At 40.3% G+C, this 15,776-nt stretch overlaps 2 protein-coding genes across 7 annotated transcripts in view; one reads left to right on the forward strand and one right to left on the reverse strand.

The window, feature by feature from the left end:
* The window catches only part of zbtb24 (zinc finger and BTB domain containing 24), a 26,836-nt gene continuing 11,060 nt past the window's right edge, over window positions 1–15,776 (forward strand). For 3 of the 6 annotated variants that reach the window (XM_077539692.1, XM_077539693.1, XM_077539688.1), the window contains exons 1-8: window positions 31–165; window positions 1,520–2,265; window positions 3,426–3,593; window positions 3,673–3,756; window positions 3,942–4,025; window positions 4,897–4,978; window positions 5,086–5,329; window positions 6,784–7,195. In XM_077539692.1, coding sequence (XP_077395818.1) covers window positions 1,536–2,265; window positions 3,426–3,593; window positions 3,673–3,756; window positions 3,942–4,025; window positions 4,897–4,978; window positions 5,086–5,329; window positions 6,784–7,167 — 1,776 coding nt within the window. In that variant the 5' untranslated portion in view covers window positions 31–165; window positions 1,520–1,535 and the 3' untranslated portion in view covers window positions 7,168–7,195. Of the gene's footprint in view, window positions 166–1,519; window positions 2,266–3,425; window positions 3,594–3,672; window positions 3,757–3,941; window positions 4,026–4,896; window positions 4,979–5,085; window positions 5,330–6,783; window positions 8,658–15,776 lie in introns of those variants that run through there. The other 3 variants (XM_077539694.1, XM_077539691.1, XM_077539690.1) reach the window with 3 other exon arrangements.
* Window positions 9,208–15,776, reverse strand: part of foxo3a (forkhead box O3A) — an 8,753-nt gene continuing 2,184 nt past the window's right edge. Inside the window, exon 2 of the mRNA XM_077539695.1 lies at window positions 9,208–14,192. Coding sequence (XP_077395821.1) covers window positions 13,068–14,192 — 1,125 coding nt within the window. The 3' untranslated portion in view covers window positions 9,208–13,067. The remainder of the gene's footprint in view (window positions 14,193–15,776) is intronic.

The raw sequence follows: 15,776 nt of genomic DNA on the forward strand, positions 1-15,776 counted from the left end.
GACCTGCCCACACCGAAGTCTCGTCATTTCGCGCGATAACACATCAGACAGTGTTTTTCCGGTTAGCACGAAAACGGTAAGGTCCTAACAGCTCACTATCCAGTTAAAAACTCGACGGGCTTTCTTCAACAAAAGCGTTTCCAACCTATGATCGCTACTATTTAGGTCAGTAATTCGTTTTAAAACCCTTGGGGAGCAAGCGGGCGTTTTGCTCGAGGCGCTGTAGCTTTTTAGTTTTTTTTCTTTGCTAACTTGAAAAGTTGTCGGTTGGCGTTTGAGCTTCAAACACCTTTGGGAGAGGTTGACTTCTTGCGGGCTCCAGGTGGAGTTGTGGAACCGTCACTTGCCTAATCGGTGCCGGTTGGCGTGAGTTCACTTCTCCGCCTGGGAGACCGTGTGTGTGGCTTACGAGATGTAAACTTGTATGAGTGTTTAGAAGAAAACAAAAATGTTGTCCTCTTACATGCCTAATGAAAAGGCTTTTATTTTTATATACTTTTTGTTGTCATTTAAATATGTTCGAGTCAATTCTTCATCCAAATGGTTATGTTACTGATGACGAATAATATGGTAAATAATAATATTGTTATTATATATAATATATGGTATAAAATAACTAAAACAATCAATAAATTATGTACTTGGGAACTTTTGTAGCATTTGATTTAAAACTGACATTCTATTGGTTAATGAACATTTAAATGACTAGACTATAGTAGAAGAACCGTATGTTTTTGTTTTGTCCCCCCCTCCCAAAAAAAAACGTGTTTTTTTGGTTTTTTTTTTGTGATTTCTGTGTAGCATTATACTACGTATTCCATGTCACGTAAACTTAAGAAGATTGTAAGGTAGCTCGTATGTTTGTCTGGTGCAGCTGAAGGTGTCATATTTTTAAAATTGAATTTTTGCTGAAAACCACCAAAAAGTACCAATAAACTGCTCACAAGCTAGCTAAAATGGCTAGTTACTAAAATGTCTTTTTCCCGCCAATACCAAATTAGTGGCTCATAAATTGAGCTATAAAGTAACACCCACTTCTACAAATTTGCTAAACATTGACCGTATTTATTAAAATTGTGTTACTTTCATGAAAGCACAGGACAAAATGATGTTACATGTATTGTCAAGGTTAAAATAGTTTGGGATTTTTCATTGTAGTTAGATTTTGTTCATATATTTCTTTTTCAAATCGAGTTCCTTTTAATAAGTTTTTAGAGTTGTTTTGTTAGTTTTTATAAGTTTTTAATGTTTTCAACTACTTTTTTTTACCTATTACCTGTGAATGCCAAGTCAAGCTTGCTGTATGTATGAGGAACACGGTGCATTCAGGGTGCTTTCACAACATAGGAACTTGCGACGACACGTTCGCTACATGAATTAATCGATGGTCTTCGATTATAATGTTTTTATGAAAGTGAGAAGACAAAATAAAAACCACGTATAAATTTCGATTAATTATTTTTCTTTTTTCCCCCAATCGAGACATGCCCCACTTATGTGTTTTAATTCCATTCCGCAGCAATTCATTGAAGACAATGACACTGACGGCCTCGTCTCCTTCGCACAAGACGAGCATCCTGAGCAAACTGGCGCGTCTCAGGAAGGGCGACGTCCTGTGCGACGTCACCGTGCTGGCGGACGGCGAGCGCTTCCGAGCGCACAAGGCCCTGCTGGCGGCGAGCAGCGACTACTTCTCACAGCTCTTCACCGCCGACGACGTTGACGCCCACGCCACCCACCGGCTGGACGGCGTGACGTCCGCCGCGTGCGGGGCGGTGCTGGAGTTCATCTACAGCGCCCGGGTGTCCGTCGAAGAGGGCGCCGGTGAGCAGATCCTGGCCGCCGCCCGCTTGCTGAAGGTGGGCGACCTGGTGGAGGCGCTGCAAAGCATGCGGCGGCGTAAGAGAGGGCGGGCCCAGAAGAGCCTGCTCGTCGGGAAGCAGAGGAAGAAGAGTCCCGCGTGCGACGACATCGCCGAAGAGCGACGGGAAGCAGCGGACGATGACGAAGGAGGAGGAGGAGGAGGAGGAGGAGGAGGAGGAGGAGGAGGAGAGCGGCCCGGTCGGGCGGGAAGACGCACGATCACGCCGCCCGTCAAGTACGACGCCTTTAAAGTGGGTGGAGACGTGTCTGCTGGAGGAGGAGGAGAGCCGGCAAGGAGGGGCAGGAAGAAGAAGTACCCCGACACAGAGGCCAAATGCTACGACTGCGGCAAGGGGTTCAAAAACCACATCTTCCTCAAGATCCACCAACGAACGCATACAGGTGAACTCTTGCAGCAATTTTTTATTTATTTATTTATTTATTTATTTATTTATTTTTTATTTTTATTTTTTTGCATTTTCATGGAAAACATATTGGAGGCGAATAGCCTGAACCCTGACCCTTAAAAAGTGCATTGCACATCAATTGTATGCAGATATATTAGGGATACAACAAAAAACAATTTAAAATTGGAAAATCGGTTTTGTGTCATCGTTACATTTAAAAATGTTAGGGTTGGGTTTAAAAAATGGATTAATCAAATCGATTTTCCTATTTATAAACCGATATTGATTCATAAAACCGTAACTCGATCCTTTTAATATATCTTTTTCCCATAAATTCATTTGAAAATAGAATTTTAATGTGTAAATTTTACTGAAAAATGCCTAAATGTGTTTTTTAGGGCTGAGTATCGATACTAATTTCCTCATTTGATTCTATTTCGATTCACAAGAGTACAGTTCGATTCGATTTCAGTTTTTCTTGAATCTATCCGCTTCAATTCAATTGATATTGATTAAGGGAATGATTAAAAACTCCACAAACAAATTGCAAATTAAATTTTGCGGAGGTTGTAACTGGTCAAACGATTTAGTTTTTTGCTGAAAGTAACACGTTATAATCACTTAACTGTTAAACAAACATTTACATCAGCAAGGGTGAGATGAAAATATTTCTATAATTCTGATTCAATAATTGTAAATAAAAATTCGGAATGGTCTAAAAGTTAAATAAGTCAGGTCTTTAATAAATGTAAGAAAATATTTTAAAATTCATGTGAACAATAAATTTCAAGAAGACAGTAAGATGTTTTTTTTTTTTAAAAAGGCCTTTAAAATTCTATTTTCTTATGAATTTATGGGGAAAAAAGAGATATTTAAATAATGAATCAATATCAGGCTCAAAAATACTTTTTTTTTTTTTTTTTTTTTTTTTTTAAATTGAGCCCTAGTTTTTTATTTATTTTTTGTATCTTGCTATTTTTTTGAAATTTACTGTACACAAGTATTTATGAGTGTTGACCTATTGTACTTTAAGACAATTCACAATCTTTTCATTTATAAAATAAAAATGATACTTACGAAATATGTGGCAGTGTCACCACTGTGGTCATCCCCAGTGCTCGCTCCAGGAAGTGATGTCATTGTTTCCCCCCGTAGGTGAGAAGCCATTCCCCTGTCAGGTGTGCGGCGCGGCGTTCACACAGAAGCACACCTTGCAGGTGCACCAGCGCAAGCACACCGGAGAGACGCCGTTTGTGTGCAGCGTGTGCTCCAAAGTCCTCGCCACCAAGCACAGCCTGCACGAGCACATGAACCTCCATCAAGGTAACCCGACAAATTGTTTCATACGTTAGAACGACAGGTATGTGGGTGTGCCCAATGATGCGACTGTTGTGTTTTGCAGAAAACAAGTCGTTCTGCTGTGACCAATGTGAAAAGAGCTTCACTCAGAAGAGGCAGCTGAAAAGTCATTACAGGGTCCACACAGGTCAGATGGACAATTTGCCCGTTTGATCGATTACTTCGACTTTGTTTGTCAAGATGACAGATTGAAATTGTATTTTTGTGAAATAAATCAGGTCTTATTTTAGTTTTTCCTAACGTAACATGGCCACTTGAAGACTTTTTTTTTCTTTTCTTTTTTTTAAATGATCTTTTCTGTATTAATTGAAGGCAAATCGCTTCCGGAGTGCGCTCAGTGTCAGCGCAAATTTTTGGACACGGCCCAGCTGAAAAAGCACCTGCGTACTCACACAGGTGAAAATCCCAACCGAGCATCACCACGCATGACGTCACGTGATGTCATGTGACCTAGCGCACGACACCTAAAGCATGTTCATCTCATATCTGTACATGGAAAGAAAGAAAGAAGAAGGAAAGAAGGAAGGGAAGAAAGAAAAGGAAGAAAGAAAGGAGGAAGGAATGAGGGGAAGAAAGAAGGGAAGAATGAAAGAAGAAGGGAAGGAAGAAGTAATGAAGGAAAGAAAGAAAGAAGGGAAGAAATAAAGAAGGGAAGGAAAGAAAAAAAGAAAGAAAGAAAAAGAATTACCATACTTCATGAGAGTCCACTAGCTTAATGCTAACACACAATTATCAATGTCGTGGACGGTCTGAGAAAATTAGCATTGGTATCATGGCAACTACAGTTTAGTCACCTTAGAACACAAACAGTATTAATACATGTAGACATAGCATACAATACTTACAGAACTTTTTTTTTTTTTATCCTCTCCGAAAAACGACTACCGGTAATATTAGCTTCAACGTGACTGTCTGCGTGTTTTAAGTACGGCATGTACCAGGATGTATTACACTATACTGCCCTCTGGTGGCCAAGGCGCACACACACGTCCATTGAATGAATGCGTGAAGCACAAAACTGTCTTTACGTTCTATTTAATTATGCCAATACAGTACTGTATATTTCCATTAAGTACATTACTGTAGGCTTCTATTTTTCTTATTTTTGTTACTAAAATTTTTGATAGTGTTTTTTGGGGGCTTGAACAAATTGTCATTTCCATTCATTTCACCTGTGTATAATTGATGGTCATTATAATTGCATCGAAAACAAAACAAAAAGTACAATTTGCTCCAAAGTCATCAGGTTGTGACATTGTCGTGGCAGGTGAGAAGCCGTTCACGTGTGAGATCTGCGGCAAGTGTTTTTCCGTCAAGAGCACTTTGCAGACACACATCCGGATACACAGGTGAGCAACACTGCACGTTTTACTTGTCTTATTATTTATCTCGTTCAAATGTTCTATAACTTATCACAAGTCTCCCAAAAATGTCCCGTGACCCCCCCCCCCCCCAGAGGCGAGAAGCCGTACAGCTGCAGCGTGTGCGACAAGTCCTTTACGGACCGTAGCGCCCACCGCCGCCACGTGGCCTCCCACTCGGGCAGGAAGCCCTTCAACTGCTCGGCGTGCGGACTCTCCTTCTCGCGCCTCGACAACCTCAAGACGCACATCAACACTCACAACAAGGAGAGGGTGGCGCAACCGCAGCAACCGCAGCCTGAGGAGGAACGTGGCGGCGGTGGTGACACGCAGACTGAGGTGGGCTATATGACAAAAATGCCACTTTAAATGTGGACAAAATGCACATTGTTAATATATTTCATTTTTGATAATACAGTTTTCAATGCATGTATAAAAGATCCACTATCCGAACCTGACGAGTTTTAAGCAAACAACAAAAGAGCCACATACTGTATTTTGTTTTCCCAGTGCATAAAAATGACCATTCAAGGGTGGCACAAGACTGCTGAACAACAAACCAATATTAAGAGCAACATTACAAAAAAATGAACTTAAAATCTGAATATTATTGAAGTACTATGTTAGTTCTCCATATCATTACAAATTAGCAAAAAAATTATTAGGCCGACTTGCGTCATTATATAGGGCAGTGTAAGACCCAGTGTAAGCGCAATTAGGATAGGTCTGCCATCTAGTGGTGTTTGGTGATATCACAATTTATAATTACAGTGGAGCCTCCATATTTGCAGTTCGGCATCAGGAGATTTGCAAGTTTGCACATTTTTTCCTCTTTTTTTTTTTTTTTCAAAATAATTTTTTGTCATATTTTGGATTTTCATGTTTTTCATGATTTTTTTTTCCTATTACCCCCATTTTTTTGTGAAAAAAATGTATTTTAAATATCAGAGTTTTTGATTATTTTATTGGATTGGGAATTTCTTTTTACCATTTTTACCATTTTATTATTTGTGAAAAAAATGTATATTAAATATTTATCAGTCTTTTAATATTTTATTGGATTTTGATTTTTTTTTATTTTTTTTTTAGAATTTTTTTAATTTATTTACTTTGATTTGTTTTGTATTAATCAATGGGCGACTGACTCAGTTGGGCCGCCAGTTTGCCCATTACAGTCTAGACTGATAAATTAATAAAATATAAATAAACACTTACTGATCTTCAGTCCGTAACATTAATTTAAAGAGTTAAATTACTGAAAAAATAATCTGACAAGACATTTTCCAATTTAAAAAATGAATAAAAACCACAGCACATACACGTACGTTAATTTTAGTAATTTATTTTATTCTTCTATATTTTTGTGTTCTATGTTTGTGTTGTTCTATGTTCTAATAATGTCACAGTGGCTTATCATATGAAATATTAATTTTAGGGATAAAAATCTGTTATGAACATTTGAGCATACTATTCTATTGTATTTTAATGTTGGTCATTATAGTGGTACTTTAGAGCGAGAAATTATTTTTTCCAAGTGGTGCTTGGTGTAAAAAACAAAAAAAATAAAAAAAGAGAACCACTGATTTAGATAATTACATTGTTGGCAAATTTAAAAAATAAGAGAAAAAATAATAATCACCCTTGCAAAGTTCCATTACATTTGCATGAACACAGCTGAAATGGTAAAAAAAAATTAAAAAAGGAAGCAAATAGGCAGTATAGAGCCCCAAAGGTTAAATTAAGTAAATGTAACAGAGTAAATGTATCATATTACTACCAACTTGTTCCCTCAGGTCCAAAAGTATGAGCTGGCGGCGGGCTCGGAGCAGGAGATCCAACTTCTGGTGACGGGCAACAACGTCAGCCTGGCGCCGGACATCAGCGCGGTCGCGCCTCACATCCACATGCTCGGCGCGCCGGAGGCTGCGGCCGCGCCCCGCGCCGAGTCCATGTACGTCATCACCCTGAGCAAGGAGGCCGCCGAGCACCTGCACGTGGCGCACAGGCCCGACCAGCAGGTGGCGCAAGCGCACGTGCAAGGCGTCCACGTCAACCAGCCCATCTCCATCAGCCAGACCGGCCAGCACAACTCCGGCCAGCACATCCACGGACACACCTTCCAGATCCAGGCCGGGACCGTCTACTCAACCACGGGGCCGCCGCCGGCGCACAGCTGAGCTCGGATTTGAAGCGACGACAGATCCGGTAAACAACACTCGAGATATTCAGTTACAATTCAAAAAAATCAAAATAAAAAAAACATCAGACTTGGAATGGATGAGCTGCTTAGACAGCTGAACGTGTGCTGAACACTTCAGAAGCATATTCCTGCCACACCAGAATAAAGAAGGTCAATATCGCACAAATACATGATAAATTTCATATTTTAACATGAGAAATTTCACGTCGTAGGATCATTCTAACTTATCACATTTGGCTTTCGTGTGCTTTGGAATTTTATGGAGAAGAAAAATATTTTTAAAGTGCTAATAATCGGCCAATATTAGCTCTTTTAAAATCGCATGGATTGGTTGATTTATTTATTTATTTATTTAAATATACATACATGCATACATTACAACATAGGACAAATGTACCCCATCCACCCATCCACCGCCCAAAAAAACCCCAAAAATTTGACTGACTTTTCTCTCTGCTGTAAACTTAATCAAATTATTTTAATTGTCAAATGTTCTACCTGTAATTGTGGTAATGCTGAAGCATTCCCATATGTTAGTGATTTTTATTCTCCACACTTTTTTGCCGCATAACAACTCCCACATAATCCTTCCAATTTACATTGTTCAAATTTCAACTAGCTTAAAAAATTGACGCCTCCCGAGGTATATATCGTCTGATTCCACATTACTTACAGTATTTGCACAATTTCACATTTAATATCAACTTTTCCCCCATTCATTTTCATTGGGACAGACATTGAACTTTTTCTAAGTATCACTTTCCACGCCCACTTCCATACATATAACTTATCATCATTACCAGTGTCTGATACTGCTCAGTGGCACAGTTGGTAAAGTGCATTGTCCAGTAACCAGGAGGTTATAATTTCATAATTTATCTCTCAATTTACTTCATAAGCATTCCACATGCGTTCAAATTATTATTATTATTATTATTGATTTACGCATAGTGTCCAACAAATAAGTTATTTTATTCATAATATATATGTGTTAATTAATTGGTCGATTAATCGATTATTGGAATTTTATTCTGCCAAATGTCAGCTTTAAAATTGGATCGGCTTTAAAAAAAAGAAAAAAAAGAAAGAAATCAGCTGGACCTTAGTTTCTGTGAAAATAAAGGTTACTTACTTACTAGCTACGAAACTACGGATACTGTACAAAAAATGTCCAAGTCTTTAAAATGATATCAAATTTCAAAAGAAGACAAACATGACTCCATACGTAGCACTCCACCAATGACCAGAACTGGAAGTAATTGCTTCATTTTGTTACAGTGAATGCTTATCATGTTTTTACATGATAACTTATCACGTATTAGCTGAAACTTTTCACATTCAAATGTGAAATGTATCATGTTTAAAAAATAACACTGAACTTTTTTTATTTTCCTGTTTTAGCAGCAATATTCTTCAGTAAAGCAAAGAGGCTGACAGAGGTTGAAATAAAGTTAATTCAAAGAGCAACATTGTGCCATTTTAATTTTTTTTACTAACATTTTATTTTAGCTTCCTCCCTTGCAGTGGGACGAATGAAGCCATTGAAGTCATTTCTTCAGACTGCACGTGTTTCATAATAATTACATTATGTGTTGACTAAATAAATAATATAGCAGTTTTCAATAATACTTTGCATAACATTTAATAATAGCAAAATGAAACCTTTTATGAATGAAATATGACTGAGTAGTATTTGGTTAAATAATACATTAAAAACAAATAATTCTTAGCAAATATTGGTGTTGAAAATATACAAACATCTACTGGCCAGTCCTCCCGTGACCCCTTAACACTACGTTCTCGTTACCATGGCGACAACAAACTAAGCCACATCTATCTAAATGTGTAAAAATATGCCCAGCTGCGTTCCTCTCGGATACAGAGCCACGATTGGCCGGCAGCTCGGAGCCTGCCAGCCAATAGAAAACTGACTACCCGGTCCACCTTGCATCCATGCAATTCCTCTGGGGGGGGAATTGAATTTTACACACACACGAGAAAAAGAGATTTGCTAGAGTGGCTCTGGAAGCTTTATTTACATGCACCATCTCTTGAAAAGCTGGCAAACACCATATTTTTGTTCTGGTAGGAGCAAGAGGAGAAGAATGACAGTGCACACAAATGATTTACACTTAAAAAAAAAAAATGTCAAATTGGCATTTAAAAAATATGCTTAAAAAAGGGTTTAAAAAACAAGGCGACATTGAAATGGGTGCACTTGAACAAAAAGGCTATTTTAACACACAATTCATAATAAAAAAAAAAAAAGATCCTGGTGGTCCTACAAAAACTAACTTTTTTTTTGCCCTTATAACTATGCTTCCTACAATCTACACACGGGATTTCTAGCTATGTATACGCCGCAGAAACGTTTGGCAAGATTTTCAAATACTCGTGGTGATGAAATGGCAAGGATGGCTCTGAAGATACTGGCTCCCGTCACAGGGTGGCAGCACCTGCTATAGTGCTGATAACAAGGGTGGGAGAAGGGGTGAGGGCTGGGTTGCTAATACCCCCACCCTGCTATCTTTTTTTTTTTAATAGCACCGACAAGTCACCAAAGCGGAAAGATTGCACACTGTCCGTCCTGTGTAGCTTTTTATGCTACAAGTGATAAAATGGCGGATGCAGCATCGCAGAAGTAAACATTATCAATTCATATAGTTCACTTTGGTCCGGATTGGCGAAAGGAAGCTAACGGTTAGCTGCTAACTCAAATCCACAGCTGATTTAACATATATATAGGGCTTAATTAACATATATACAGTGCTTAATCAACATTATTCAGACCAGTACCCGATGTAAAATTCAATATTGTGAGAAAAGTTCACGTGAAAATGTAATATTACACGCATAAAGCTGTAAATCAATATGGAAAAGTCCTAATTTTTACAAGATTAAAATTATGGGAATAAAGGTGGAATAAAGAACAACAATGGGCTCACTTTTATGAGAAGTCTTAAAACGGATTTAATAAAATACCGGGCATTTAAAAAAAAAAAAAAAAAAAAAAATTACAATAGTATGACAAAAAAAGTGAGTAAATTAATTGTAAAAATGGCCACATGACGAGAACCAACATTGAGGAATAAAGTTCGGTGAGAAAGTTGCAAAAAATCTGGAGGGGCAAAGAAAAAAAAAAAAAAGTTAACTCATGTTGCAGTTTTACAAGAGGAAAGTCACAAAATATGGGGGAAAAAAATATTTTCTGGAAATAACCTTATGGATTAATATGAAAAAAGTCGCCACAGGTGGAATAAAGGTGTAATATAACAAGAAAACAAAAAAGCCACAATTCCAAGAATAAAGTGCTAAATTAATGTGGGGAAAATAATCACAACATTAGTGGAATAAAAGTGTAATATTACTGAAAAAAAAAGTAAATCAACATGGAAAAGTCAATTTTACAAGAATGTCATATTGTGGTAGAAAAGGTGCAAAAACGTACATTAGAAAAAAATGCAAATTGAGGTGGGAGAAATCTGAGTTGATTGTGGGGGGAAAAAAAGTCCACATTTGACAATAATAAATATGAAACAAACAGTTTTAAATTAACTAGCATTAAGGTGCAAAATATTAGAAAATGGGGTGTAAAATAGTGTGAAAAAAATAAATCACCATATTACGAACAACTATTGTGTGAATAAAGTCTACATAGTAGAATCAAGTTGTGTGAAAAACGTTTCAATTTTTACAATAAAAAATGTAGTGGGAGTAAAGTTGTGGGTTAATGCTGGAAAAGTCACCATATTAGTGCAATAAAAGTGTATTACCAAAAAAAAAAAAAAAAAAGCTGTTAATCAATATAGTTGTATTATAGTGGAAAAGGTGCAATACTACCACAAGAAAAAAAAAATCTTAAATTACGAGAATAAAGCCGTTATTCGACATGGAAAAAAAAGTCTAAATTTTCTGAAAATAAAGTCTAAAATAAAACGTATACAAAAGGTCAAAATATTAGTGAACATAAGGTGCAACATTTCTCTGTTCAAGATGGTAAACGGGTGAACAAATAAATTTGTTAAGCACTGTACCTGTGAGCCGTTGCTGTAATTCCTAAATATCGTGGATTCATTCTAGAAATAAAAAACAATCCATTTACATTGTCATAATTGTTGATTAGGTTGGTGAGGGCGTTATTTGTGTTTGGCTCCGTCATGTGCGAAACAGCTACATGAATCGGCGACGGTAATTTGGTGTTGAAATGCTGCATCCACCAGTGAGCGCTACTTCCGATATTCTGCTAAGGTGGACGATGGTTAAGGGGTTGCGGGCTATAGGGGGCGGACCATAGTGTCGAGCTACAAACCTTCAAGAACTAAACTTCACAATGATCCCACTAATAATCACAATCAACACAAAAAATAAAAATAAAGCACACAATGTGGCCGCTCGTTTCACGTATTAGCTGTACATGTTCATATTTGGTGTGCGTCAAATTTTCCTTTTAGTCGCTCAATGACAAAAAAAAAAAATACAAATAAAAAGATGTCAAGTATTCTCCTTTAGTTTTTCCCCCATGTAAACGGGCCCTCGGCCCTGGTTTGGCAAAAATGTCGACGCGAGAAAAACGGAATCATCTTCCCTGAGACGAACGCAACTTCTGTTCTTGTTCCAGTATGACACATCGCTCAGGTTCATTGATCAATATTTGTGTTTGTGTGTGTGTGTGAAGACTTGAGAGTACAGTACCCAAAACATGTGAGGTGTGACAATAAAGAAACGTGACCGCTCACAACTCTCTGCGCCAATTGGTGTTCTGCTATCGATTTGTCTCGGCCTATTTCCTGCTTGGTTTAAGCCTTCCCGGCAAATTGGCGCATCAGATGTGTTAGTGGTAGAGCTAGTGAATTCACCGGATAGGATTGAGAAAGGATGTGAAAATCCTAGATTAGATATCCGATAGCCTCTTTCACACTTTAAATTAGCGCATCAAAAGATGCTAGCGATTCACTTCTGATGCCAACTTGGAAGCCAGAAAATTCACAGGATGAATTCAACCCCATTCCACGTCGGTACCTTATACACAGGACAGCTAGCCGGCTAGCTTCGAGGTGTAAATGGTTAGCATTTTAGAGAGAACTCTGAACCTGGAAAATTCACAGCTCGACTTTAACCTTTCATTCCACGTCAGTGTCTTAACACAAAGCAAAAAAAAAGCTAGCTTAGGTAGCTAGTCATTCAAAGGTGTTAATGGTAGAACCTGTGCTTTCCAGACAGAATTTTTATCGACTTTAATGGATCCGCACGTTGATGTGATTTGATACGTAGGCCTTAGCCATGACCAGTAGCTGCGTGGCTAGCTAGCATCTAGCATCATCAGCAACAATTGTGTTCAACACAAAGGGATGTGTGCAAAGAGTCTTAGGTGTTAACACTCCGGTTGTGGTTTTCAGCATTACCGTTTCCGATTTAACCCGTAAAGCAAAAAAATTGCCGGTTCACTTCAACTTTATGCGCAGGAAAGTGAGCTGGGGGGTGGAACTAGCTTGGAGGCCTTAGCGATGACCATTAGTTGCGTGGCTAATTAGCATCTAGCATCATCAGCAACAATTGCTTTCAACACAAAAGGATGTGTGCAAACAGTCTTGGGTGTTAACACTCTGGTTGTGGTTTTTCAGAAGTACAGTCTCTGATTTCACCCGTAAACCAGAAAATTTGCCTGTTCACTTCAACTTTACGCGCAGGAGAGTGAGCTGGGGAAAAAAAAATATATCTTGGGTAGCCAGTAGCCCCTTTTATACTACCTTGGCTAGCTTGTCTCGTTTCTTTATCGTCACACCTCAAATTAAATACGATGGAAAGGTAAGATGACATAAATACGCAGTTTCTTTGCCCGCTATTGGAGTCCCGTTCCTGGTGCGTTCTGAGCCCCCCTCAGCTCTGGACCCAGCTCTGTGCCGACGTCTGCTTGAAGCCCCCCGAGTTCACGTTGGCGTTGTGGGCGGCGTCGAAGCTGAGGTCCAGGCAGTCGGCCTCCATCAGCTCGTTGCGGACAATCGAGTCCATGTCGCACTCCAGGGCGCCGTTGAACACCTCCAGGTCCAGGTCGGCGGGGGCGGGGAAGCGGTCCTGACTGGAGCTTTTGCCGGGCGACTTGAGGCCGTTCCCGCCAGGAGCAGGCGAAACCGGCGCCTGGACGGCGGCGGCGGAGACGTGGTCTTTGCGCAGAAGCAGCGCGTTGCGTCGCGAGTTCTGCAGGGCCACGGCGGTGCTGGCCTGCGACATGAGCGGGTCGGAGCGCGTGAGCAGGACGTCGCCCGAGTCCAGGCTGAGGAGGTCCTGCAGGGTCAGGTGGGCAGCGCAGGAGAAGCTGGTCTGCTTGTTCTCCTGGATGGTCTGCATGGGCGACTGGCGCAGGCTGGTGATGGACGTCGGGCTGTAAAGCGGGTTGGCGACGTAGCCGCCGGCGAAGGCGAAGGCGGAGCTTTTGTCGTCGTCGTCATCGTCCGGCGGCGGCGGCGGCGGCTGGGACGCCGCCAGGCTGATGTTGTCCAGCAGCCCGTCGTTGAGGTTCATGGTGCCCGCCAGGTCGGGGAGGCAGGCGGGCGGCGACGCGCCACTGGGGCTGGAGTACAGCATAGGGGACAGCGGCGAGTCGTCGGTGGCGGCGCCCACCTCGTCCAGCTCCAGGTTGGCCAGGATGGGCGACAGGCGGCCGCTCAGCGTGCTGGCGTTGGAGTTGGTGCGCGAGCGGAAGTCGGTCCAGGCGTCCAGCTCGTCGCTGCTGCGCGACGCCGGGCTGCCCGTCCACTTGGAGAGGCTGGACGAGCTCTCGGAGCTGCCGTCCTGGGCGGCCTGCAGCGAGGCTTTCTTCTTGGTGGCGCGGCCTCGGGCGCCTTTCATGTACTTGCTGTTGTCCATGGAGACGGCGCGCCGGCGCGGCGCCTTGCCGCCTTTGCCGCCGTCCGGGTTGACCATCCACCACGAGCTCTTGCCGGTGCCTTCGTTCTGCACCTTCACGAAGCGGCTGTGCAAGGACAGATTGTGCCGGATGGAATTCTGCGGAGGTAAGCATTGTCAATTTGTCATATGGGAAAGAAAGTGAACATTGAATCAACTCGTGTCTGTTTCTAGCAGCAATTAAAGTGGCTAGTTGCTTTTTTGAATAGACACTAGATGAGTAGTTAGTCTCAAAATATAGCGACTGAATTGGCAACACTGACCATATCTGTCCACTAGGAGCGTGACGATATATCGGTATCGCGCTAAATCGTGATACTTTGTCTCCCGATAGATTATCGATACGCCTATGCAAGTGTTGTGATATTTGTAGTTAAAATACACGGCCACAATAACGGCTCCATTGTTCATTACTTATTGAGCAGTTACTTGGCAGGCCACTAGGGGGAGCGCCTCATAAGGGTGGCGGGGAAATGCACGGAAGTCTTCAGGCAAAGAAGACTCATGAGTTTACTTTTACTTGTGTTTATCTGTCCAGCAACTGACTCAGTTTTGCATACGTTTCTATGAAAAATGTGTATTATATAAGTTTTAAAACATTTTATGTTTCAACTTTTTGAAACACACAATTTCAGAGGAATTGTTGTGAGCCAAATGTTGAGGTATGATTGGGGATGGGGGGTCAAAATGCAAAATTTCATCCTCTCTCAACTTTAATGTCATCTTAACAATATGATCTCACATGACAAAATAAATGTCAATTCTTGACAACACACATTAGGAGTGTGACGATATATCGATATCGTGATACTTTGTCTCCCGATAGATTATATTACAAGTATCGCAATTTCTGTAGTTAATGTACAGCCACTTAATGGCTCCCATTGTTCATGACTTATTGAGCAATTACTTGGTGGGCCACTAGAGGGAGCGCCTCGTAAGAGTGGCGGGGAAATGTACGGAAGTCTTCAGGCGAAGAAGACACATGAGCTTAATTTTACTTGTGTAATACAGATTTATCTGTCCAGCAACTGACTCAGTTTTGCACACGTTTCTATGAAAAATGTGTATTATAGCTTCAATTTTAACATTTTACAAAAATTGTGTCACAGTTTATAAAATGAAACAATTGACTATGTAACTGACTGACATGTTGCATGACAATAATCAAGTCAAGTTTATTTTGCGCTTTGAAGATGACGGAAACTGCTTTAAAAAAAAACAAAAAAAAACTGTGCGGTCGTTCCTTCAAGAAAAATTCCCAGGAATCAATACGCGTTCCACGTGCTGGATTCCAATCCTATTTCCTGACAGACACACACACGCATCTAAATCCCGCAAAGCTCTCATCAGACTTGATTCCATGACAGATGAATTGGTTTTCCAGGCTGGACTATAATCCTCAACAACGGGAAGCGGGGCACAAGTCTGTACTGTGATGTAACATTGGGCATGTTATTTAAATGACTTAACTATGTGTACAATACAAACATAGCCTAAAATACAATAGTCACATAAAATTTGCATTTAAGAATTTGCCAAAGTGTTTGTTGTGAAGTTAAGTTGTTTGCTGATACCATACAGCACTCGTATCTCAAGTTATCACTCATAAGTCAAAGCAAAAAACAAAACAAAAAACTGCTCGTATTTGCAAAAACTAATAAAATATATTTGCCTTTTAAA

This window comes from Festucalex cinctus, chromosome 12, assembly GCF_051991245.1.
Source record: "Festucalex cinctus isolate MCC-2025b chromosome 12, RoL_Fcin_1.0, whole genome shotgun sequence".
Lineage (NCBI taxonomy): Eukaryota > Metazoa > Chordata > Actinopteri > Syngnathiformes > Syngnathidae > Festucalex > Festucalex cinctus.